General features: G+C 37.4%; 3 protein-coding genes across 9 annotated transcripts; all 3 read right to left on the bottom strand.

Annotated features, from left to right (window-relative positions):
- Positions 1-45: 45 nt before the first annotated feature.
- LOC113777535 (kinesin-like protein KIN-8B) lies at positions 46-7712 on the bottom strand. Its single transcript, XM_027322656.1, is given in 17 exon segments — positions 46-903; positions 1035-1598; positions 1899-2012; positions 2091-2195; positions 2419-2655; positions 2732-2794; positions 3513-3559; positions 3562-3662; positions 3739-3885; positions 3974-4075; positions 4742-4833; positions 5766-5861; positions 5958-6102; positions 6882-6970; positions 7119-7235; positions 7429-7500; positions 7609-7712. Coding segments are annotated over 17 exon segments (2394 nt in total). The 5' UTR covers positions 7657-7712; the 3' UTR covers positions 46-648.
- Positions 7713-10212: 2500 nt separating this feature from the next.
- Positions 10213-18561, bottom strand: LOC113777712 (probable starch synthase 4, chloroplastic/amyloplastic). Of its 5 annotated transcripts, none has more exons than XM_027322892.1 (19): positions 18291-18555; positions 17727-17760; positions 17568-17646; positions 17343-17471; positions 16455-16665; positions 16077-16211; positions 15313-15417; positions 15005-15103; positions 14638-14767; positions 14153-14203; positions 13936-14046; positions 13092-13201; positions 12715-12883; positions 12244-12311; positions 12002-12053; positions 11244-11357; positions 10869-10930; positions 10689-10785; positions 10213-10578 (listed from the first exon to the last, which is right to left on the bottom strand). In XM_027322892.1, exons 1-19 carry the CDS (start codon positions 18392-18394, stop codon positions 10459-10461), a joined length of 1980 nt encoding a protein of 659 aa, XP_027178693.1. In that variant the 5' UTR covers positions 18395-18555; the 3' UTR covers positions 10213-10458. The 5 variants fall into 5 exon arrangements, with proteins under 5 accessions (XP_027178693.1, XP_027178692.1, XP_027178694.1 ...); XM_027322891.1 differs by having other exon boundaries at positions 12002-12073; positions 12244-12330; positions 18291-18554; XM_027322893.1 differs by lacking the exon at positions 15005-15103 and having other exon boundaries at positions 12002-12073; positions 12244-12330; positions 18291-18553.
- Positions 18562-18942: 381 nt separating this feature from the next.
- LOC113777705 (protein SPT2 homolog) lies at positions 18943-23945 on the bottom strand. Of its 3 annotated transcripts, none has more exons than XM_027322877.1 (11): positions 23641-23945; positions 23496-23562; positions 22768-22843; positions 22437-22681; positions 21585-21702; positions 21058-21138; positions 20829-20946; positions 20184-20731; positions 19882-20021; positions 19569-19655; positions 18943-19376 (listed from the first exon to the last, which is right to left on the bottom strand). In XM_027322877.1, exons 3-11 carry the CDS (start codon positions 22789-22791, stop codon positions 19265-19267), a joined length of 1473 nt encoding a protein of 490 aa, XP_027178678.1. In that variant the 5' UTR covers positions 22792-22843; positions 23496-23562; positions 23641-23945; the 3' UTR covers positions 18943-19264. The 3 variants fall into 3 exon arrangements, with proteins under 3 accessions (XP_027178678.1, XP_027178677.1, XP_027178676.1); XM_027322876.1 differs by having other exon boundaries at positions 23496-23532; XM_027322875.1 differs by lacking the exon at positions 23496-23562.
- Between the last annotated feature and the right edge of the window lie 2220 nt (positions 23946-26165).

Here is a 26165-nt window from a genome sequence, read left to right as displayed (position 1 = left end):
GTCTAAACACAAACACTAGCATTCCCGTTCATGTTACTGATTCAATAGCAAAATAAGTAGTGGTAATAGTTTGTTGTGATGATTTGTAACTAATGCTAATAATGACGCCTTCAGGCGCATAATCAAATGCATTGTACATATGAAATCTGTAAGGGAAGTAGCCCATAAAAATTGAAGCTGCAACTCGAGTGGCAAAATATTCTTCGAGCTTTGCAACAATGTTTGTCAAAAATTCTACGCTAGAAGAAACCACCCACTAGATTTCTCCGTTTTCTGAACGTAGATGGAAGTTTGAATGAGTGCCTTTACCGCTGCTCCATTACAGATAACTCGGGCTGCTGCTACTACTACCCTCTGCCACATATATGTACAATTAAATCCCATTCAAAATCACGAGCCTACGTAGTTCAGGAAACATTCTGAAACAGAGAGAAGGTAAAAGAATGATTTGAATCGCAGGGGACAAGAAAAGGGACAGAATAAGGACTCGGCTGTTTGCCCTTGGCTACAATCATCTCTCGATGGTCCTAACTCCTAGTATAGTCAAAATTATGTACAATCCTCGGGCGCAAAGACATGAAGAGGAGGCTAAGAGATTAGGCAGTCGGTATAAAGTTTATTGAACTTTGGAGAGATAAGAATCAACAGTCAGGGACTAAATGAACTTTTTCTCGAAGTAACAAAAGAAGGTAGCTGTGATGTCTCTGGTAGATTAGAGGAATTGGCTTTTGCAGAAACAAGTTGAGGACCGGCAGGAATATTCTCAAATGGCCTATTTCTAAACACATTATACATGTCGCTAGCACAAGTCATATTGGTTCTTCCCTGGGTGTCCTGACTAGTATGCATTCCCACTCCCAGAGTTGCTTGATTTTGTTGACTGATAGAGTTTGTCCATATATCCTGCGAAAGATTCAATAGCTACTACATGCAGTTACAAAAATAAGAAAGGAATGGTATTATTAAAAAAAAACGCAAACTATCTAAAGGACATAACTTGTGTCATTTCAGGTTGGTGATTAATTGATAGATACCTGCTCCTGCCTACTATTGCTGTAAGGCGAGACCATGGTTCTCATCTGTGGGAATGAGTTACGCAAATAAAGAGGAGATCTATCAGGGGTGCAGTACTGTGAGTTAGGCCCATTTCCAAACCAGTGCTGACTACTAAGCCTCATGTATGCTGCCGGTGAGTGATTGAGAGACATGTAATAATATGAACTATGATGCTCCTCTCCGCAATATGTACCAGGCACTGTCCAGTTGTCCTTGGAAAGTGACCTGACACTCAAGTTTTGGTGTTGTGGAAAACCACAGGGTGCTCTAGTGTGCAACTTATTATTCGTGGAACAAGATGAAGGTGAGTGTCTTCCACATCCCATATCTAATGAAGGCTGATAGTATCTTACTCCAACTTGAGGCGTTGGCATATAGTCTTCAATTGTAATCCCTTGTTTCTCGGTAAGCTCCAATAACTGCTTCTCATCAAGTCCCAAACTCAGCAGCAGATTCCACATATTCCTCTGTGCTTCCCTCTGGCTGCAAATAATTTGATCTCTCATAGCCATTTCAAACTGGAGCTCAGTGTTTGCAATTCCCTTTACATATCACAATTCGAGGATTGTTAGGTGCAGCAAACAAGTTCCCAGGCCCAGAAAAAGCCCTAACAATCATTGGCTATCCAGCATTCAAAATTCCCAACCAACTTGTGCCAACCAATAAGCGAAGTTGGAGAAATACAAAAAGGGCAAACCCATTAAGCATGCTTGAAGAAAGGTACCAGCTCGACAAATACTCAAATAACAGAAGCTACTAAGTCTAATTTATGAAGAAGGAAAATGTTTCTAACATTTTATGTTGTGATACGGAAACTAAATGATGCATGTATGATGTAATACCAGGAGTCTGTATTGACTCAGAACTCGCAAATAGGTTTTGTTGCCATTGTTGTTGATTGCATCTTCAATCATTTCTTGTAGCTGATACCTGCGCTTCTCATTTGCTTCAATTTCCTGCAGGATAAAAACTTGTTAAAATAAGAAAGCTACAATAGAAGGAACCAATTTACAAAAACAGCTATGTATGGTCACCATCTGGTAATGGACACCAAGTTCATCATTGTCACGGATATTGTCAAGAATCACTTGCCGCCTCTGTCTCAAAGCCTGCACAACTGCTCCATCTTTTTCAATTTCCTGTGATGCAAATAGGAACTCATTTGGACATGATTTTCTGGCATATATGTCTAATATCAACAGTTAATCTGGACTTCAGATGCCTTTGTATCCGCAGGAGGTTTGGAATTCATCCTCCCAGAATGAAAGAAGAGGGGATTTTCGTTGACAAGGTCACTGGTAGTTCACCTACTTGTTTTGGAAAATGTTTTTGAGTGTAAAATAAACTCTCACTTTTTTCTACCTGCTGTTTTGCAATAGCGTCATCAAGTTGTTGGAGTTCAGTGCGGTTATGAAGGTTAGTTTCCTCCAGTTCAAATAGAGCCTTCTGCAAGTTTATCCTTTCCTGAACATTTTCACTGGTTTCTTGGCTCAACCCATCCAACCATGACATTTCATCATGCACAGATTTCTCAGCAGGCTTAGCACTCAGTTGAGATTCTTTTTCTGATAACTCCTTTCTCAACTGACTCACTTCATTCTGCAGATATTTCATTGTACATGGAAGTGTTAATACCTGACATAATACTTTCATGTTGGTATATCAAGCAGGTTACCTGTAGAGTGTCGATCATCCTTTGGTAGTCTGACACGTGTGTATTTATGGTGCCGATATTTTTCTGACATGGGTATGGACAGATTATCAAATCTATGACCATGGTTGGAAATTGCGTCAATTGATTAAGCATTCAGGATACCATTAGACAAGGAATGAGGAAAGAACACAATAAACATGATAACCTTCAAGAAATTAAAGCATTGTCATAGCATGTTTTGGAGAAAGATACCATGCAATTATGGTATTCAAAAAGATATAGGACAACATGAGGACCCAAAACCGCAACTTGCTTTCTGGAACACAACATACAATCTCTGAATGTAATTTTATTTCCTTGGAATCACTTTTATGAAAAAGATTCAATTTGCATCCCTGATAAGGGCTTCTTATGCGGTTTGGAGATACCACTAACATTCAGCAATAGTTCTTAAAGTGAATCTTTTAGTGAAAAATCATCAAATTTATTAGGGAAGTGACTCTTTGACAGCTCAGCAGCACACCCTTACAGGTTTTTCATATGATTCCCCAATCCTTAAATCACCAGCAATAAAGCTTAGCACTCTGACCATTTGATGGATCATTGCCAAGATATTTGTGGTCAATCATTAGTAAGTTCAAATATGAATCCATAATCAAAGGGTATTCTATGTAAGTTCACCAAAACAAGAAGATAGATTCTGTCATCTCCTCATGCCACAAGAATTTCTTGATGCAATGAGATTTAAATACCCCATCTTAATTTTCCTCAAAACAAATGTGAACATATATACGAGTCTCACCTGGATGTGTGTCCGGATTTCTTTTGCTCGGTCAGCATACTTTAATTATTAACTGTGTGGTGATACTGACTATCGGCTGGTGATACTGTAGCAATCATTATTGTTTGGGAATTACCGCTCAGACCATCTTTAAGAATCCGTGTCAATTTGCTGGAAAGGATTTACTGTTAGATATAAGAACAAGAGAAACCATTGAACCATGAGTCCATGACAACTGAAAGCATACCTGTTTCTATAAGGAACATAAGCTAGACCCTTTTTCTGTTGCTTGCCAAGGGCATTTATGCAGTTTGCTAGTGCAAGAAGAGATCGATTAATATTGGCACCATCTCTCAACTTTTTGCCTCCACTATTTGTTTCAGATGCTCGTTCACTGCATAAAAAAGTTTGCAATGATAAGTAATTAACACCTTTGAGTAGAGCAGGATACCTAAAGTGCAAACAAACAGAAGGAACCAAACCTGCCAGCAAGATCGACAAGGGAAAGTTTTCCCCTAATGACCTGATTGGGATACTTCTTACTCTGTTTCCTTGTCACATTTATCCCCAAAACTGCATGTGATCTGGCCATTGAAAGCTAAAATTAGTTCGACACAAAACTCAGATGAAACATATTCTACTCAAATAAGTGAAATAATAAGTGAAATAACAGGTGACACAAGACTCTCCACTACATAATTGAGATTTTATGCTTCACTATACCAGACAAGGCCCAGTTAACATACTAGTGGAAGTGTTAATTTCCCAGAATTACTTAAACTAGAGAAATGTTTATTTTAAAAAATGTTGGTATATAGTTAAAGGAATAACAAAAATTAGAGGAAAATTAATGGGCTTAAATGGAATCTTTGTTCTCAATTACTGCTGATAAAACCTTTGCGATAATCACCCAAAACGAAGAATAGCTGGACCCAAGTTTCTCAGTAGAAACGGAGAGAGAAATTTGGCACTCAGAAATCTGGACGCTACAGGGTTTAAGAAGAGTCAACCAATTCAGCCATAATCCCAGAATTAAAGAGCGTTCTTCATGCTTGAAACCCCTAAAAACCCTGTCAAAGTGAAGCTTTCTTATGGCCATAAAAGGCCTGGGCTAAAGTACAGTTAACCATATATATTACTCAGAAAATACAAAAGTCCTGGTTCCAGTCAAGAACACCATAACATGCCACCAGTTAACAGACTGCAGCAACTTAATTCAACTAGATGCACAAGAAGAATATATTGCTAACCTGGATGAAGTTTCATTAGCTTCAGTGCTTTCAGTTTTTCTTCTACTGTTCCCCAAATTCAAAAGTTCTAGAATCTTATCAGCTGAGTTTACCTGGAAATGACAAAGAAGAAACTTAGGAAATTACACACACACACAGAAATTACAAGGTTGTTAAGGCCTGTGAGTTGTCCTATTGTACAAAGTAGATGAATCCAATATTTATATGCACAAAAGACTAACAGAAACCACATAACATCAGATTCAATAGCAAAAGGATGGTTCATCCTCAAGACTTGCGGTAGTTCTAGTCAATGTAATTATAAGGCCATGATCCCCAAACATACCAAGACATATCAAGAACTATAGGGAATTTTACTAGCTAGGTTTGGAAAATTCAAAAAGGAAATGTAAAATCAGTAGCATGTTAACGTGTGAAGTATAAAACTGAAACATTTATTGGGCCTACTGTCTTAAGAGTCCAAATTGAGCAAAGAATTTGGCAAAACAAGAAAGGTATAAGCATAAGAACAGAGCAGAACATGAAGCTGCATCCTAAATTGAAAACTCTGACTTTAAGGATAAAAGCGTACAGCTGCTTGTGAATATTTCTGCTCTTGACAATCCACAAGTACACGGATAAGGCGAGTACTAAGACTATTTTATTATGTCCTCAGCTCTAGCTGAATGTTATACTTGGCGTGAGTGACAACCCATTACAAAAATCAAAATTGGAAACAACTGGTATGGTTGACTAAGCCAAATTAAGAAAGTGGAAGTCATAAGAGCAAATGAGTAACTGGAGTGAAATAGAGTGCTGATACCCTTTGTCCAATAGACCAGCTTAATGATACAGTTTTATACTTTGAACATACACTTCTTATACACATACATGAGCGTATCTCACACATGCATAAATGCATAGTTTATACTCAACACTTAAAGCAGTAAATATATCGAATACTCTGAAAAAGATCCTGACAGTCGTAAATGCTGGCATCTAGCATGACACTATGACCTGAGTTTTACCCCAGGAAAAAATGAACCTTGATGCATCTAAGGCCAGCAACAATTATTCCTTGCTCTGGGTCTTCTCTGAGTTCCAGGTGGCCTGATGACCTTTCAAGCAAGTCATAGATAACCTGTACATTTTAATTGTCAGACATGGACCAATATGATTAATCATAAAAGTCAAAATGAAGATCTTTTCTTTTGTTCTTTACATATGGGAACTCTACCTCATTGTAAACTTCAAGATAAGAACAAGTAACTTCAAATTGATCGCAGCTATTATCTTTCTTTATAAGATCAAAAATTGTTTTAAGACTGAGAACCATAAGTCCAGGGTCATCTTGAGTCCCTACCATTGTATATGTTTTACCGCTGGAAAGAAAAAACCATATTAGATGAAGAAAAAAATTCACAAGGTGCATATTAATCACACAACCAAAAAGAATAAAATCTGATAAGATCCTCTTGTGATGATATGAGAAGATGTTGCCTACCAATCATTTGATTGCAAAATACAGGTGAACGAAGGGCAACAATATATGTACCATTACATAAAGAACCAAAGGAGAGGAGAGAAGGATGAGAAGCTGAGCGAATTGGAGAGGACAAGGTTTAAGGTCTTAAACCTACATTGCTCTGGAAAAGATAATGACAATGTGGCATCTCCAAATAAATAATTAATATATTATTCCTTAGGCTACAACTAATTGCAAGACTCTTGCATTACTAAAACTACTCTTTTGGTATCATGCATTTTGTCACTTCCATTTCTTCTGCCAGTTATAAAATGAGAGAGAGGCAGTGATACTACTGCAGTTGGGGTGAAAAATTTTTTGATCCTTATGAGGAAAAGTTTGAAATGTTCACGAGGCCTCTGTCAGTGATACATAAGGCCTTGAGATCAGAATGTCTTAGGCTACCAGAAAATGCACAGCAAGTTATTAGTATACCTATACCTTACCATGTGTTAACATGCATTTAATTCCCCTCACGAAACTAACAAATTTGAAACCAAAAGCAAGAGAGAAACAGGCAAGACAAATAAAATCACGAGCTTAAGAAAGCTATCAATCTATCTTGATATTTCTCGAAGTGCAAATGTGTCTGGTAAGCTCCACTCACTGGCTACTTGCAATGCTTTTATTATGTACCTTCCTGTTGAACCATAAGCAAATACAGTTGCATTCAGACCTTGAATCACCCCTGCTATTGTAGAATGTATGCTTCTTTGGTATACGTCCTAAAATAATGCAAAGACTATATTATGCAGAGGAAAAGAAATTTAAATATTGCATATTTGAGCTTTCTAATGCCTTTCAAATTTTATCAGAGGGCTATGTTATACCACAAAATAATTGAAAGCTACATAGAAATTAGAGAAGACATACCAAATTCGTTGAGATAGGGGCGAAGACGTAATCAAAATTATATCTGCGTTCTTTGGTTCTATTCTGTATGCGATCCAGATAGTCCTTTGATAGGTCAGGATCCAAAACAAGTACTTCCTAAAATTTCCATAGTTTTCATTACCGCGCATTACTTAAAATAAAAGTACATGACATAAACTGAATTACTCAAACAAGAAGTTAAACTAGAAACTGAAATTCCCTAACATTCCACCAAACTATAATCTGATTAATTCCGCAAAATCTGAGCAGAAAGTAAGCACAAAATCATAGAGCAGTAAAACGAATATACCTTATCGTTATGAACTCTAATTATATTTCGGCCACGATCTCTTTCTGTCAATGGCCGACATTTCACAGCTACCTATATTACACACAACCATACAGAAATTCAACAATTCAGCAAACTAAAAATGGTGAACTGCAATTCCGGTAAAACGTGGCAAAGACCAAAGCAGATAAATAAGCAAACCGTGAGAGTCGTCGTCCTCTTGGCAGCTGGAGCTCTAATGCTTGGCATCTTTTGACACCATTCAGCTAAGAATAATACTCCGCTTGAAACTCTCAGTATCGACGATTCTACACCAGGAGGGAAACCAAAAAAAAAAAAAAAGAGCCAAGTACTACTGAAAATTCGTGCTCTGTGGCGGTAAAAAAATTTTTTTTTCCCGGTTCAACATATGCTTCATGGTAGTGTAATCAACAGCGAAAATGATTATCTAAAAACTTCTATCAGCTGAAAATCTCCGGTTATTTCAATGAGCCTTATTTAAAGACAAAACAAGGTTGTTTCTACAAGAAAACGACAACGTATTGAGGACCTTTGTGCAGAGTAATTCGAAATGGCAAAACGAGGACGGGTGAAGGTGATGAATGTAATAGAGAACACGGTTTAAAAATTAAAATTAAAGAGAAAGGAAGAGGAGTATTATTATTATTATAACTCCTGCAAAGTGTTTGAATATTCAAATCTTTCCAGCTTTTGAATATTTGTAGGAGTAATTGTTCTTTCTTCCATTTTTTTTGGGTATCGGTAACGGCAGCGCAAAACTTTCATTTGCATTGAATGTAGCCGCAGAAAAATTATAATACACTAAATTAAAAGGCTACATTTCGATATCAGGATAAGAGGCGGGCGGGTAATCCAATTGCAATTTTGTAATTTGCAAATGGTAAGCTGAGTGTGTAGAAAGAATGAAGACAGAAATTTTGAGGGGAAGTTGGTGGTGGTGGAGTGAGTCCCTTGTCCGTGTTGGTTTTTATCATTTATGGTGTTGCCGTTGACGATCCCATTCTGGGGTTTCGGTTGAGGTGGCCCTTTTTGTGATCGTGGCCATTTGTTTTGTTTTTTTATTTGCTTTATTAATCGGGAAACTTGGATAAAATCAATCATTTTAATAATCCATTAGAAAATTAAATCCAGATCTTTTTCTTTTTTTTGGGCGAAGTATTATATTTTCCACATTAATCACGAAGGAAAGAAAAAGATTTCAAAACTTTTCAGAAATTTTATTATCTCCAAATTAAAAAAGCGAGGTTTCCAAGACAGAACAAACGTAACTTTCATACCCTACCCTAACTAAAGAGTTACCCAAATTGTAGGATACCTCAGTCCTAACCGCACATCAATCAACTTCGCTTTCGCTCGTTATCCAGAAAAGGTGCAGCTGTATGACTAACCCTTTTGGTGTTGGTGATGCAGTAAATTGACAGTTGAAATCCAAGTACGTGAAACAGAAGACAGCATCAAATAAAAAGAGTAGGAGAATGACGTGGCAAGAAGCCGCAATTTTACGTAGGCCGTAGACAATTCCCCATGCACGTCACCCGTCTAATACTCTACTATTAACTCATGTTAGCTCAATTGACAAAAGAAAAGATGAATTATTTTTTCGATTGTGTGTTGGAATTTCACAACCAACATGAGGGATTTATTGATTTATAGGTTTTTCTATTGTCATAATTAATTACGGAGTGAGGATTCTGTAGATAGAAGGGTATCACCATCAACTTTAACATAAATTAATACAGTCTATTAGATTGATGTAAGAAATATCCATGTTTATTGATTTAAAAAGGGCAAATCCATTTTTTTCTTTTACAATGACGTCAAATAGGTCCAAAAATTTTATTAGCAAAGGGGGAAAAGAAGTGAAATAAAATAAAAAAAGGAAAAAAAAAAAAAGAAGTGCCAATGTATGATGAGGAGGGAATATATAGAACTCAAGAGGCTAATTTATATAGAGAAAGTAATATTTTTATGCAACTAAAGAAGAGAATTTTATAAAAAGTCTAGGGATGCAAGTATTACGATTCGAACTTACAAATATTGAAGAGTTTTAAGCCTATTATGTAATTTTATCAAATTTGAGGGAGGAAGAGGGTAATTGTCCGCCTTCGCTCCTATCTATGTAACTCCGCCACCGGCCATATCCATGGTCTCGAAGCATGTCGTGATCGATGGTGATGGTGGCTGAAAACGAAATTACCCAAAATTTTATTCCAAAACATAAAGAGACCGATCTACTTTAACATGGTAACATGCAAAAATTCAAGCACTGCTCCGAACTTCGAAGTTACTGGCAGGATAGAGTTTACTGCAGTAGCCGTATTGGTATGATAGACCACCAAAAATATCGAAGGTTTAAGAGCAATGAGGGAGGGTCCGCCGAATTATAACCCAAGATGGAAAAAATGGCAAAGCGTAAGGATTGGTGATGACAATCCGCCGTTGGCTGCCTTTCTAAGAAAAGAACCAAAACTGTATTTCATATCAGTGGCCGTCCTGTCTGGAATTTGTCATTATTTGTTTGGTAGGATTGTACTGTGATTAATTATGACATCACTCTGAAACCTCATTAACGTTGACCCTGCATGTTTTGCAGCTGTTCTTTCGCTGCTTTGGTCAGGTGGTCCAAATGGTGATAGACAGTAAACAATACTGGACTTGCGCTCAGACTGCCCATGCTTTTTCATGAGGACATTGATTTCCTTGGGCCAGGTCCAGCTAAACAGTTTTAAAGGCTACTGAAAAAATTTTAGTCCACGAACCCCTGTAGCAGCTCAGAAATCAGGCGAACAATCAGAGAGGAAGATTCCACTCTTTGGGACATCTGATAAAAGAGAAATTTCGGACATCTCAGAATAATTAAGGAGCGGCAATCATCTGAAAAATAAACAATGAGACGGACAGGAGTGTTTAGTTTATGAGCACAAATTGCCAACATGCCCGTGAAAGTTTATATGCACAAAAACAGAAAGCCTCCTTCGATCTCTCCATGGACTTGCGTATGTACAGTTCGTCAAGAAACGACCTATTACTTCATAGATTCTTTATTGCTGCATATGCCGAAACATGAATATCACAACACTCTGCATCCCACGAGAAATCCTTTGCCATGGCATCTGTGATCTTTCTGTTCCACTGAGATGGATCCTCCTCCTGCAAACAGGAAAATAAGAAACTTAAATATCTTTGAAGGTTTTTTTTTTCAAAGCTTTTTGAAGAATTCTGAAGCTGTGAAACAGGAAAAGTTTAGAGGGAATGCCCACGATTTCATTGATTGCTTGGCTTAATGACATATTTCCAAAGGAATTTCTGATGTACTTTGAAACTTCTGGACGCCCAAAATCATGATCCGCAAAATTCCTGTTGAACCAGTAATTGCATAAACATTTTTCAGCTGTTTGACAAGCTAAAAAGCCAAAAGATATAGGAGTATTCAGACTAACCCGAATTTGTCATCAGTAAAATTTAATGCAACAAGTCCAGCTCCATATTTTATGGCCTTCAGCTGCATGATTTACCCCAGCACAGAAAAAAGCTTCAGCATTGTAAATACCCTTTTGTCATGAACGTATAACCAGAGATGCACAGGGAGATAGACAAAGTGACCATATAGGCACAATAAGCTAATTTAAGAAAATTTGTCAAGAAGGGTTATCGGGAGAAACCAAAAAAAAAGAGCCTTGGCTGCTTGAAAAATAAACAAGTCTATTTCAGTTGAGATAACAAAGACGAAATAAAAAGCAATTCTATGCAATAGTATTTAATAAAAGAAAAGGTAAAGCTCACCAATTTTAGTAACAATATTGTAGTACACATACCGGTACTTGAAGCTCTGGATCGTCGAAAGATGGGCACAAAATAATGTCGCATCCAGCTAATATCAAATGCAGTAAAGGTTCGTCATATTTATCAATAAACTTCACATTTCCATCCTGCATAGAAGAACATATACTAGATGATTTGCAGATCTCCTTTATTGGATCTAACTATTAGTCATATTCGTTCCAAATCAAAACACAAGTTTGCAGCAATGAACTTCTTTAACGACCAGGAAACTAGCTTTTAGCTGAAGATCTTCAACCATAAAGAACACAGAAGCAATCTTTTCAAGCTTCAAGTCAATCATTACAAATGATCTCCAATAAAGCATAACACTTAATCAACTTCAGCTAAACCATTTCAACTTTCAATTTATCCAAGGACAGAAAAACTTCATCTATACCATTTCAACCTTCACAGAATAAATCATGAAACTGCTATGAAACCACCACCATGACAATCATAACAGAAGGTGCTGCCTGTATCCATACGTAAACATCTGCCAGCACACAACACAGCTAAGCAATTGGAGACATGAAACAGTCAAGAATGGAAATGGAAATACGGGGCATGACATTAAGCCATAGCTAGCAGTTTTCTTCAATAATTCACCATGAACTACCTTAAGCCATAGTTAGCATTAAAATCATTTTGAAGGTGTTTTTAGCAGGAAAATTTCTATTTCTCCCCTAAAAAGTAAAGAAAGAGTGGAACCAGAGACACCAGAAATATTTAGATAAAGACAGGTGCAAAATACCTTGAGTTCTAACAGCAAAGATTCCACTTCTCTTCTTAAGTCTGGATTTTGGCTACACAACATGAAGACAAACTGAAGAGGATAATAAGAGAATCAGACGTAGGCAATAAATAAATATAGAAGATGATAAAAGGACTTTGACTGCTCAGAAGCTGATCAGTTAGTTATTCAGCATGGTTATCTGCAAGTACATTAGGATAAGCTGTTAAAAACAAATAGAAAAAGAAAGGTTCAGAAACAACCTGAATTCCCTTTCTGGAAGCCATCCAAACAAGAGTCTTGAGGTTCTCCAGGTAAACATCTGAAACTTCTGTTAACATGCAACCAACCTGGAATTACAACATTTCTATTTTTGGGTTGGTAAGACTTCATATGCTGTACAGGATACAAAAAATTTTGTGGAAACACAGATAAGTACATAGAATACATGCGAAAGGAAAGACATTTTTAATGTGCATGACTCTCCAGAAAGGTTGCTGGAGGTCGGCCTCACAGATGCTCTTTTACACATAACTAAAGGTCGTCAAGGATGAAAATGCAAAGATTAAACTCTGCTTTCCTCTTTATCTTTCAGCATACTCTATCGCTGGCTATTCTCCCAGGTGAAAGAAAGGTCAGTTCACCTACTCCCGAGATTCCCCCTCTCCCGAGATTCCCCCTCTTATCTTTTATTATTGGGGACACTTCAAGAATAAGATTTTCAATGTACTTACAAGAATCATGGAAGCATTCTTTGTTAACCCAAGGTGCTTCTGCAATGAAATTTTGCATACAGATTTCCCTTTCATATCTTCTTCACTGTAACTTTCTGGAAGAAATTTGTCCACTGAAGGATCCCAAACTGACTTGTCAAATCCATAAGGAGCAATCAGCAGCTTGTCCCTTCAATCAGAATCAGGAGTAAGGAAATGTGAGGACTAGATATCAGATTACCATGACCATGAAATAAATAATGATGGGTACAAAGCTTAGATTCTAAATTACATTTAATTGCATCACCACATCTGATGTTCAACAAAGTTACAAACACCATGCCTATTTCAACATTTTAAGGTCCAAGTTCAAAGAATGCCTCGATGGTATTACTTACTTGTGAATGGCTAAGGTGGGTTCCATTCCATGACCCAATTCAGTGATGAGATGGGCCTTTGTTTGCATGGATGCAATCACTATCACTTTATTGGAGTAAACAACTCCACCCTGAAATTTAGCAAAGAGAGTTCAAATCAAGTTCACAGCAAATTCAACGAAGCATAAATGCAACATCAGTACTTTGCAGTGCTTTCAATAATCACAAGAGAACCCACATTTCCACTATAACTGGACCAGTGGAGAACTACCTCTCTCTCTCTTTCTCTCTCTGATTTCATCTTCCCCACTCTGATCTCTATCAGTAAAGCACTTTAGAAGAACAAATTGGTGACCAGATATTTTGTTACCAATAAAAGAGATACTGCCTGTGGGATTTTTAACATTTACATGGGTCAGAATTCTTTGAACATTAAGACTCTGGAAGCTAGCAGTACCTAGTAAAATACAACTTTTAATTCATATCTGAGTTCATGCGATAATCTTCACTTCCAATTATTTGATGATTTTTGGTTGCTTAACATTATTCTTTTCCTTTTCAATGTAGAGCAGTAAATGCAGATGGCACTCAGCTTTTATCCTCAACTGGAGCAGATTTAGCAAATGTCCGGGAAGAGAGGGCAGGAGAAACACCTTTTTCCCTATATGAGCACTTATATCACAGAAACAATGATTGCACCTTTGCATGATGCTCTTCCGAAGACTAGCATTGGCTTGATCTCAAACCTTGAGATCAACCATGCATCCAAAATAGCAAACAACACCAATAAGAAAGGACCTACTTTCCCGTAGAATTCTTCCAGAGCAAGGTAATGTGCCCAGAAGCTCAGAAAGGAGGAGAATACCTTCAAAATGTTGACCATATGAGTCTTGTTATTATCTTGAAGGCGATCAGGACGATGTAGTCTTGAAGGATCAAGTCCACACAGAGCAAGCTTCTCAGGTCGTTGAAGACACTAATGAAAAAAGAATCATCAGTATAATTGCTACAAACATGGAGATAGTGCAATAGCCATCCCACAATTCAGATATATTTTACATCTGCTAAGCATAGATACATGCCTGTGAATCAAAGCCCTGGCACGTCAATAATATTCTAGTACCTTCGAGTCCCTGTGTAATAAAAGCTCAGAACTGTTAAGGTAACATCATGAATTAGTAAGCCTAATACTTAAGCTAACTTGTTATAATTAGTAGTACAAACAGACCATAAGACTAATACAGGGAGGGGGGAAAAAAAGAAAAAGAAAAAGCGTATGGTCCATTCAACCAGGAAACATAAAACTGGAAGCTTTCCAACGCCAGTTTTAGCTGTTTTAACCTAATACAAATGGATGAAGTAATAACAACCTACGACTCATGCAAAAGAATCTCTAGTTCCATGTTCATATTCCTAACAAATTAAAATAACATTTTGTTTACTCCATTCACAAAGCAAGACGCACCACAAGAGTGCTACACATAAATGTGTCACCTTCCCAAAAAAATTAAACTACTTTATTTGTATTCCTTGTGTGGTCTCGAAGAGAGGGAAGAACCAATGAAACCTGATTGACAAAAACGTCCCAAAATAGGGGCCCAACAATTGATGTTTCCCAATTGTGTATGTGAACAATATCGGGCTTCTTTCCTGATTTCACTAGATAATCCAGCGATGCACGAGAAAAATAGGTGAATCTAGCAGCATGAAGAAGTTGTTAGAAGACCACAACAAAAGCTTATGATTGTAATTATCCATGATACAAAATAAACAAGAAATGATCAGCTTATGCTCATGTATTAGGGACAAAATGAAAATATTAGGGTCAGAAATAACAGATTTTCCAGAAGAAGACTTCAAGCTACATGAGTGTGTCACCATTAGAAATGCTCAACATACAACCAAGTGAACAAATATTGGAGATGTCTACAAACCTTTCAAAGTCATTTCCATATCCATATACTCTCTCATGACTGAAAAATGCTGAATAGTAGACTGGTTGTATAAATGTAACTCCAATGCCAAAGACAACCCTGTTTTCCAATCACTTAATTGATAAATAAGAGACTAAAAGGGAAAGAAAACTGTAGCTTCTGTGTGTCTGTATATTGTTTTGCAGAATTTCTTTAGCTCCCAATAAACACAACCCCACTTCACAGAAAGACAACTAAACAAAGACAAACACCACAATTCCAACAGACAACACAATATAAGATAAAACACCGCAAAAATCCATACTCACCCAGTCCAGATTCTGTTTTTATGCAATTGACCATTAAAAAATGAATAGACTTCTGCTTCAACTTCTCGAAGACCTTGAACTTCGTCTAAATTTAGGCATGCATACCTGGTTGAAGCATTATACCAAGAATCAGATGCTTTCAGATGAGAATTAAGAGCAAGCAAAACATAAGTGCTCCTTTTTCATTGTAGAAACTGCATTACTTAAAGTGACATCGTCTACAAGTCGGTGCTTGTTCAACCACTCTGTTTTAGGTCCTAGTGATGAAGAGATGCAACAGGTTTTCTACAGCATGAGTGCACTTAATCAGTTATGATTCCCTGTTCTGGCCCAAATAAATTCACATATGCCAACAAGGACGTAAATTTTAATCTTAGTGCTGAAAGTTGCCAACTGATCGCAAGGGTGATAAACTTCATGAATATACTTGTGCAAGGGTACAGAAACCAAAAGTCACATGACACGATTTTTTAATGCAGATAGAAATGTAATTAATATTTAATACTATTAGGAACCTAAAGCAAAGACCAAAAAGTTGTTGAAACAGACATTTAAGTAATCTAAATTGCAAAACATAACTAGAAGTTGCAAAACATAACTAAATTGCAAAACATAACTAGAAGTTGGTCTACCTTCTAATCAAAAGAATGTCTCCAGCAATGGATAAAGGAGGTTAAATGAAGCTAGTCAATTATTGTTTTACTTGAACATCCGCAATAAGAAATGTAAGCAAAACTTAAAAACTAAGAGAATGCTGTGATTACTTGGGCAAAATGACCTCGACCACATGTCCCTTTCTCTGCAGAGCACAGGATAGTCCTGTAACATAAGATGCCAAAGATCCCACAGAGACCACTGGTGCCATTTCAGCAGAAATGTGAACTATGTGGAAACCCTTCCTGGATTTGAAAAAGATGAGGATGCATAGAAATCAAAGAATAGCAAAAAAAAAAAGAATAAATGATTAGGGATAATATATATTATCCCCTAGGTGGATGTCTTCAATGTGAAAGTGGCAAAAAAAGGGAGAAGGTGGAGGTCCTATCCCATATGGGGAAACATTGTAGATGTGAGATGCATGGCTTTTGAAAACAGGAATCCAAGAGTTAGAATTAGACGCAGGATCTAGAAGAATACCTTACTTTTTACTTTTGCTGGAAAAATGGCGCAATTCCACCAGAAGTTCAGAATCTTTCTTGTGCGTGTTTTGAAACAAATTAGCTGCTATACTCATTCTTGAATTCATGACCAGCCTTCTCAAGTCAGAAGCCTCCGCATTATCAATCATTCCACTTAGAACCATTGAATCAATCCTAAGCAGCAACTCAGAGCTAATAGAAAGTGTATCCATTTCTGGTCACAAGATTAACAAACTGCATTAGAAATGTTAAAAACTTGAATAAAAAGATATCCTGAGAACTCATAATGGTTCATAACAAGAATAATCAAGCAAGATATCCGACAGAGGAGAAGACTCCATTTGGTTGGTCGTTAAACGCACTCTGAAACATTGATTGAGAAAGTTACTCAAATAAAGCACCAGAATATATGTTCATGTGGAAAGCAGTTTGAGTATCATCCCGCATTTAATTGAGCATCTTTATGAACAGCACCTACTTCAGACATCTAACCCTTCTGTCAGTGGTCCTCTCTTGAATAGGCCATTCCTAAACCCATCAAACTGATCAGAGATGGTCTACCCAAGCATGACCAATTCTCTAGCCGGGGCTCTGGGCTGTGTTTAGGCTGCTCAAAATTATTGTGGATCTAGCGGGTCTAGAAGAGCAGAATGAAACCAAACTTGCTATGTTGCCTCAGTTTCTACGAGTATAACAATAATAATGAGCATGTGATGTAATGACCATTCATGGAATACAAGTGGAGAATTAGTTTCAAAGTTTCATATGACTGCCAAACGAACGAGGTCAAAACAAGTTTTACGAGAGGAAACTTTTCAGAATAGCAGAGAACCAAGTATTAATCCTACAAGGATTGTAAAACAGAAATTCAGGCTTTACAGCTATAATCACCTTTTTCGGTGTTCAACAGCATTTTGGCCTCCAATTGCTCTATCCTATCAAGCAGTGCCGTGTTTTCCCTCTTCAGTTCATCCAGTTCTTCCAATGCCGTGAGTCGTTGTTTATTCAAATACAATATATCTGAATTCCGAAGCGAATCAGAAAATTAAGATAAGAAAGAAACCAATATGTGGTACGCAATTAAGGATAGCAAGAAAAAGAATAGCAATTGAGTACTCTGTTGTGCTTCTGTGAAGAGTTGCCATATATCATTCTGCTTCTCTTTTGGTTCATGATCCATAGACTGCGGAAGATCCTGCAAGGGAACGAGAAGCAGTCATTTTTCTAGCTACACTTTAAATCTTTCACCAACTCATGCAAGAAACAATTTCTTACCTTATGGACATCCATGTCATCATGTCTTTCCACCCTAAATTCCACAATGAAACGCAGCAAGTCACGTAACTTAAATAAGGATGCAAAATAGTAAACAAAAGAGAAAAGCTAAAACAGACCAATATTTTCAAAAATAGAAAAAGAAGAGAAGGAGCTCCTCCAAAATTACGTCATTACGTCATTTTCCCGGGGGGGGGGGGGGGGGGGATCAACTTAGTGCAGTGACTGTATAAGACCCCACCAAAAGCTGAACCTTAGGTGTTCTGGAAGCAATCTCGAAGTAAATTAATTACTATTACTTAGGCTGTACTCAAGTTAACAGAAGCCCCAACAACTAATCACGCTCTCGCGAACTTGTATATGCATACTGTATATCGATGCTTAATCCTCCAGAATATGTTAATGTGACGTCCGCATATGCGCTTATATGAACGTTATCAACATGTATGATGAGTGAATGAACGTACGTGTGTCTGTGTGTTTGTGTGAGAGAGAGAGAGAGAGAGAGTGAGAATCTATATCAAGAAGGGAGTTTGACGAGAGAGTGGTAGTAGTAACAAGTACCCCAAGCAAGAGGGAAGCCGAGCACCAAGGGGCTTGCGCTTCGTCGCACAGATTTTAGGCAAAGGAGGAAGCTTAGATAGCGGAGCATTTAACAGCAACTCCATGGCAGAGCGCCAGACCGCTACTATATTTCATTTATTCCGACCCTGAGAGACGCAGCCATGGGAGATGGGACTACTGATATCACCGGAAGGTAGCTAATTTGTTTGGTCGGGACGTGGACATGTTGGTCACGTGAGTTTTGATGACATGGCAGGTCGCTCATCACTTCATATCCCAGACTTTATGGATAACATGGCTGCATCGTGGATCATGGATGTAATAAATGGAGCAACAAGTGCTCCTGCTTCCTCGATGAAGAGAGAGATATATCCGATGTTATGAGACACGCGTCGCTGCGCCGAAAGGGCCACTTTTAACAAATTCAATTACTCTCTTGAGAATCCAACCAAATCAATGCCAAGAAGTTTGGTCTTCCCGTGATTTGATTCGTGCAGAAACTCGGATGGAGATGCTGCTGTAGGACTTCGGAAGCTTTTAACAACTAAATTCCGCGCATCTTGCCCAGTACATTCCAACCATTTTCCAGCTCCCTCACAACGTTCCCAAAAAATAAATAAATAAATTTAAGAGCAACATAGCAGGGCAAAGAAGGACTTGCAAAGAACAAGTAATTCTGAGGATAAATATACACCTGATCAAATGATTTGCTACACCAGGAATAAGGGACCCAAAAAAGAAAAAAAGGGGAAAAAAACCTTGTAAGTCTATCTTTTGACAAAAATCATTCCTAATAACTAATAAACAATGGAGCCCCACATCTAAACCACCACGTCGGGCTTACAGATGAAATAAAAAGACTAGTAGAGAGCAATTTTTCTCCACCCTCTTTTCTCCTTCCTCTCGCTTCACATACTTGGGCTTTCAGCAAAGCAACAATTACACAATTCCTGTCAGATTAGCGCATTTTCTGGTCATCGATGGCTTAACTTGCGTTTTTTGGCTTCCTTGTGCAAGCGCTCCCTTCTTTCTTCTTCTTCTATCTTGCGAAGCTCTTCTTCATCCTCTTGCCGAGCAATCCTCGCACTGAACAGTCAAAAACCAAGAAAATTTGCGGTTGTCAACCTCAACAATTGAAAAACTAGAAACCCGTACCAGCGGGAATAGGAATTCTCAAAAGAAAACCATGGTAATACATCTTTATATTCATCAACCACTGGCAACTAAGAGCAAGAGAATAAAAAACTAGAAAGCATGCTATTTCAAACGCCTACTAACCTTCTCTTTTCCTCCCTCTGAATGTCGTCAAAATTAGCCTCCATGTCACTATCATCGTCAACATCCTCATACCTACTAGGATTATATCTGAAAGAATTCACACATAAATATCAAACTGATATTTAGTCACCCAAACATAGAACTTCTGGGCTTGGGATAAGGTAAGCCCGTAAGAAGGAGGTATCACAAGGTAAGTCTCTTTATCCAAATCATGGCTTTGAAAGAAAATGTTAAAAGATATGCAAGGTAATAAGACAATCTAATAGCAATTGGACGAAAATTTTGACAATAGAAAAGGACAAAAAAAGAATACCCGAACATATTCCTGATCATACGCAAAGCAGTTTCAGGATCATCTTCATCATCTTCATTGTGTCTTACGGGCCTCTTCCTTGGGCGTTCACCTCTTGAAGCATCCCGAGCTGAAGGTTTTGGTGGTGGTCGCAATACTTGCTATAATTTGGGACAATTAAATAACAGCAAAAAAGTTAGCCACCCAGCGTCTAGGTTTTGAACTACAGAAAATCAAACAACTTATTCTTAAATACAAGAATGCGGTGCACCAGGCAGTTGACATACAGCATTATTTCTTACTAGAGATAAAGAGTAACTGACCTTAGGTTTTAAGGGTGGGATGGGTTGTTTTGGTAATATCTTTGGCTTTCCTGGTGCCTGGTGTTCCTCCTTCCTCGCAGAGGACTGCTTTGAAACAGAAGTCTGCACTTTTGAAGGATTTGGTTTGTGAATGCCAGGAGCAGAGGTTCTTGCAACAGGAACCGAAGCCTTCTTATCTGACGTACTTACTGAAGGCTTTGGTGGCACACTCTTTGACACCAAAGGCCGACCTGGCCCACTACCATTACTGATGGGCTTTGTTGGCACACTCTTTGACACCACAGGCCGACCTGGCCCACTACCATTACTGATGGAAGGCTGTTTTCTATGATCTGCTAACGCACCATTATTTCCACTGAGATGTTTCCCAGACTCTACTGATGGCCGAACCAGCTTATCCCTGGAACCAAATTTCTCTGACCCTACTTTAGGCTGCATTCGGTTAATAGCAGCTGTAGGTTTCTTATCCTCGCGACTGCTGGAAACTTTTTGTCCATTAATGCTTAAAGAATCTCTGCTTCTTTCTGACAATTGTGCAGAGCGCGCCTCTTCAACATGATCAAAAAACCTGTATAAGTTTTCCTCATGAAAGTACAAGTAAGGTTTGATGGAAACTGCTAGATACGTCAAAGAGCAGCAATGTACCAGGTTTTTGGGCAGAAATACTATGAGGAACTTTTTTTGGCACAGGAAGCTCAGCATCATCAGCTAATAGAAATGAGTAATCCCTGGTATTTTTTAGCATCTCGACTTTCTTTTGTAGCTGCGATGATAAAATTTTCAGATGCAAAGCCTCCCAAATAAAAGAGCACAACAGCACATCATACAAGCGAAGGGGAAAGAGGAAGCATAAATGCAAAAACCAAAATATTACCCCATTTGTAACTTTTGGTCTGGGGCCAGCACCAGCTTGAGACTTTGACACAGATGAGGCTGAACCAGAGCTCTTGTTTCTCTGCAGGGAGATCCACAGCATTAATTTCTTAAAGAAGGATACGGAAGAAAATTTTACATCATCAGCAAAGTCACTAATATGCACCATATCAGTTTAGTTCACTAACAGTTGGTTGTATACTGGAATCTAGATTTAGTAAGCTACCATAGAGTACAAGTCATGTGCAACTAGAGGCTGAAAATAAAGGTTGCATTTCCATTCAATGATGAGATATGTCCTTCAACACATTTAAAAGTCAACCTTTGCTCAATCCGACATGAATTATAACTTCGATGGTCTTAACCCAAACTATGGCAGAGCCATCTCTGTTAAATTGTATGCTAATCATTATAAAAGCCAACCTAGAAGTTCCTTTTAGGATAGGTAATAACCATGCACAGCAATTTCAAACACTAGGAACCAAAGTCAACACCAAGTTCTTAGCTGAACAATCTTTCTCCACATACACTTTGATTAAATTTAATGACTCTAGCTGCCAAATCCGGGTTCTCAAGTAATGACTTGCTTTCTTCGATCACTCTCTGAGCAATAACTGGTTGTGAAGGTCCAAAAAAGGAACCATAACTGCACCACAAGAAAAATTAAATTAAATTAAAAAAAGATCAGTTAAAACCTTGCAGCTTGGAATGTATTTGAATCTTCAATATTGGAGAGCAAGTGAGAAGTGTAAAATCATTGAAACTGCCAAGAGATGCACAATTACAGTAGGTGTCAAGAAATACATTGATCAATTATAATTTATTAGTAATTAAATGCTAAGCAAAGATCAACAAAAATAAACTGTAGGATCCCAGCATTCGTCAAGTTCAGAATTGCACCAATTTCTTGCATTTCAGTTGTTTTGTGCACTTTCCAACACAGTACTTCAGTCTTTCAGTAAACAAAGTAGTAGCAACAAGGAACCGATGGCGACTAAATCAGATACACTGCAACAATTGGCAGATATCCTAACTTTGCAGTTGAAAAACTCCAATATATAATTGGACACATACGTCTCTTATTTTGCCAATTCTGTTCATTGTTATTTAAAGCTCTACCTGTTTAAATTCTTGAAATCAGAGAATACATGCATTCCAGCAAAATTATATCATGCCTACATTTATTTCTATAGTCAATGTAAGAGAAAAATTTTAAAACGAAGGATTGTCTCCACGTTCTGTACCAATTTGCAAATTTTCCTGTTTAAGTAGAATAGGAAATCCAGTGGTAAGTAACACTCCATCATTACAGTCTGCTATTAATGTTAGATGTTATGGCAAGTATATCAAAACTTCCATTCCCAGAAATATAGTACTTACGTATCCTTTGAGATCACATCCTTTGAGATCACATTCTTTTTCTCACGAGAACTGCCATTAGCAGTTCCCAATTCCTTCTTCAACTTCTTTCTTTTCTCTTCTTTTAATCGTTGCCTCAGTTCAAGATAATTCAACACCTCCTTAGCGGGCTTAGGATCGTCTTCCTCTTCATATTCATCTTCACCAGCATCTTTCTCTTCTTGCTCATCACCATCCTCCTCATACTCGTCTAAATCTTCATACTCCTGCATTAATAAAACTTCATTGAACATGCTACACACATCCATTAAAGCAAAAGAAATGTGAAGGAAGTCAAGGCGAGCTTTCATACATCATATCTATCATGTGCTCGCATTGCTGCATGAACTCACGAGGCAAGATTTTCCAGACGCTTGCTCCTTAAAAACCTGAAAACAGCAATGCCCAATCAGAGTAAATAAAATCAGGGAAAGCTGAATTTTGGAGAACCAACACCAAGAAACCAAAATGTTGCATACAAAAAAAGAATTAAAACTTCCGAGCTTCTTATCCGTGTAAAGGACATAACAAATTCCACAATTTTGCATATACAACTTATCAAACCGTATTCAGAAAGGAGACTATACCAAAAACACCACCTAAATTTGACATTTTCACTACGTGGATAAATTTCAAAATTTCAAAATTGCAATACTTGAACAAATTTCTTGGCCTTCATCAGGTAAAAAATAGAAATACTTATGAGGTTAAAAATGTTCTGCAATCCTCTCACTCTAAATCAGCCGTGAAACGAAAGATTCCTTGCCACTATATCATTTGCGCAAGGAATCCGAAAATTCAATTTCAGTCAGAAAACCAGAACATAGGTCCAAAACCCTAATTACCGATAAGAAAGTTGACAATAGAAGTATTTTTAAAAAAAAATCAAATCCCAATCAGCATTAGATTTCAGATCCATGATCAAGCGTTGACGTACCCAAAAAATTGATAAAGGAACAATCGTGTGCCTCTGAGTCGATCAAAACCAATATAAAGCCCTAAATTCTCTTATATTTTGGCGGAAAAGAAAAAAGTCCAAACCTTTTATCTAAATCAGTCGGTTTCAGGCAATGCCCAGCTGAATAAAACCCCAAGAAAGAACAACGATCTACAATCGGTCAGCAAGATGAGAAGCCCCATATGAAAAATCAAGAGGAAAAAAAAGAAAAAGAAGATGAATCATTACCTCAATTGATCCGAAAAACCTGAAAATCGGGTGGAATTGATCGAAATTGAACAAACGTGAGCAAAATCGAATCCAGATCCGAGGCGGCGATTGCTGAGAGGGGAAGGAAAGGATGATCGTAGAGAGCAAGAAGGCTTCGCCGAAGCATACAACATAGAAGACAAGATAAAGTGTGTAGGGCTAGAAGAAGGAGCAACGGAAGGACCCAGAAACAACGGGGATTCATGCTAACATGCGCATGGGGCGTGGTAAATAGTAGCAGCTGCAGCAGCACCAGAAGCCCAAACCCAAACCAGGGTTGGGTCTGAGACCGACTGTGGTAATGGTAGTTGGACATTTTCAGTTTTGGAGTCCGCGGGTCGACTCGTGCTTCGGACACATGTCTGATTGGATTTGACTCTTTGGGGGTTTCTTCGACAAGTAGTAGTGAATAAATGGAGCCTATGGCGGTTGCGGTAACGGATGGAGTAATGAGAATTATGGCCTCCGTTGACTGGGTCGTGTTTTTCCTAATTATCACAACCACTTTCCCCATCTCCTGCCGCAGCATCAGGACAGGATTTACAAGTGGCAGTAATTCCGAAAAAATTTGTACTCCGGGGTAAAGAGGTGGTAGTTATTTCCAAAATTACCACAAAGTAGGAGTAAAATATTATATTCAAAAAGAATAATTTTGATGGATTTTTTAGATAAAACTTTTTAGATAATCACTAGAATAGATTCAATGGTCAATGAAGTGCATTTTTCCGTTGTCATGCTCAGGGTTTGAATCTTGAATTTTGAAATTAAGAAAATAAATGGTGTCGACTGATAAGTACTAGGGTGAAAAAAGGATATTGGGAGATAATCAGTCGGGTGAAACTTGTATTTTGGAATTAAAAATAGGAAGGGTGTCAGGAGATAATCAATGTGGTGAATTTTGGATTTTGTAGTTGAGAATAGAAAGGGTGTTGAAAGATAAATCACTGGATTTGCTTTAGCGATCAGCAATTGAGAATAGGAAGGATGTTGAGAGATAATGGTTTTAGAATTTTGTGGCATGGTGATTAGTAGTTGATAATACGAAGGTGTTGGGAGATAATTGCTCCGTTTAGATTAGCTATTTTTGGGTGTGTTTTTCAAAAATTTTACTGTAGTAGAGTTTTTATATTGTATTTTGGATATTTTTAAAAAATATTTTGGAATATTTAAGAGTAGAAAAGTTTCTAGAATATATTTTGAAATGTTTTTAAAATTTTAAAAAAATTTAAACTAATTTTTAGATGACCTTTTAGAGTACTTTTTAAAAATTTTTATTGTATTTGAAAAACAAACCCATCCAATATTCTTATAATTCTAGATTTTGCAGTTGAGAGTAGTAGGGGTGTCTGGAGATAAATCACTGGAGTTGGCATAATAACGCGAGAAGTACTCTTAGACCTCTTCCCATTACTAGATTCAGTTTGAATCCTAGAGAAGTGCTTTTAGAGTTATCCCACGGTCGAATTCAATTTGAATCCTTCCTATTGTTATATTTGGTTTGAATCCTGAGTTTGACAATTGATGGTAGGAACGGGTGATAGGGTAAAACAAATAAAAAAAAAAAAAACGTTTTACATTACTTTACTCCTCTGGATGGTAAAGATAATTTGAAGTGTCAAAACTGTGATAGATTTGTCAAATTTGTTATATTGCCCTTCAACCAAAACTACCCCCTCCTCTCTCTCAGTCTCACTCTCTCTCTCTTTTAATTGGAAAGTTTACACACTTGAATTGATGAATGTGTTAGGCTGTATATGAAAAGATTTAGTACAATACTAAAAGACACTTTACCTTCTATTTTCCAATTTGAACTAGTAATTGTCAGTTCTCACAATATTGAGTAAAGTTTACTAGTGTGAGAATTTGTATTGTTTTCTCTTATTTTGCTTGTTGTGTTACAATTTACACGTCCTTTACCAGGTAGATTAGATGTCCATCACTTATATGAACAGTTGAACAGTTATTGATTGCTTGCTGAACTCTTGCACACCATGCTATGTCTGATTATTTGCTAAGTTCTGTTTGGATTGTAAGTTATTTGGGATATTTTTACTGTAGCACTTTTTGTGGTGTGATGTATGTGAGATAAAAAGATATTGGGAAGATAAAAAGATGTATTGAAAATTGTAAAGATGATGTAAGCAAATAAAATTGGAGAAATATGAAGCAATCCAAACAAACCTGGACCATATTTCTAATATATTGTATGCTCTCCACGGGACATAGGACTAAAACATGGTACAAGTATTTTATTGAGAAAAATATGAACTAGTTATGGAAAGATGAAAAAATAAATAAAAGAACCATATTTTTCTTCACTACAAGCATTTCTTGCCTTTTTTGTGTGTATTTTATATACTTCTTTTTTCTCTTCAAATATTCACCTAATATAGTAATTTTAATATGCTTAGAAAGAGAAGACATGTGGTTTTTTTTTTTATTTTGTTTCTATCACACAAAGTTGTACATCATATGGAATAGCATTCTTCTAAATGTATATAGGC

Source organism: Coffea eugenioides, chromosome 7 (genome assembly GCF_003713205.1).
Source record: "Coffea eugenioides isolate CCC68of chromosome 7, Ceug_1.0, whole genome shotgun sequence".
Taxonomy (NCBI): domain Eukaryota; kingdom Viridiplantae; phylum Streptophyta; class Magnoliopsida; order Gentianales; family Rubiaceae; genus Coffea; species Coffea eugenioides.
Note: the sequence above shows the minus strand (reverse complement) of the source record. Positions and strands in the feature narration are given on the sequence as shown.

Coding starts and splice junctions, on each gene's coding strand:
- LOC113777705 (XM_027322877.1), bottom strand. CDS start 22,791: ATGCGAGCACATGATAGATATGAT. Junction 21,139..21,584: donor TCATTAAATTTAATCAAAGT/GTATGTGGAGAA, acceptor ATCTCCCTGCAG/AGAAACAAGAGCTCTGGTTC. Junction 20,022..20,183: donor TCCCACCCTTAAAACCTAAG/GTCAGTTACTCT, acceptor CCCAAATTATAG/CAAGTATTGCGACCACCACC.
- LOC113777712 (XM_027322891.1), bottom strand. CDS start 18,394: ATGGAGTTGCTGTTAAATGCTCCGCTATCTAAGCTTCCTCCTTTGCCT. Junction 17,647..17,726: donor ATGACATGGATGTCCATAAG/GTAAGAAATTGT, acceptor GTTCCCTTGCAG/GATCTTCCGCAGTCTATGGA. Junction 14,768..15,004: donor TATGGAAATGACTTTGAAAG/GTTTGTAGACAT, acceptor TCATGCTGCTAG/ATTCACCTATTTTTCTCGTG.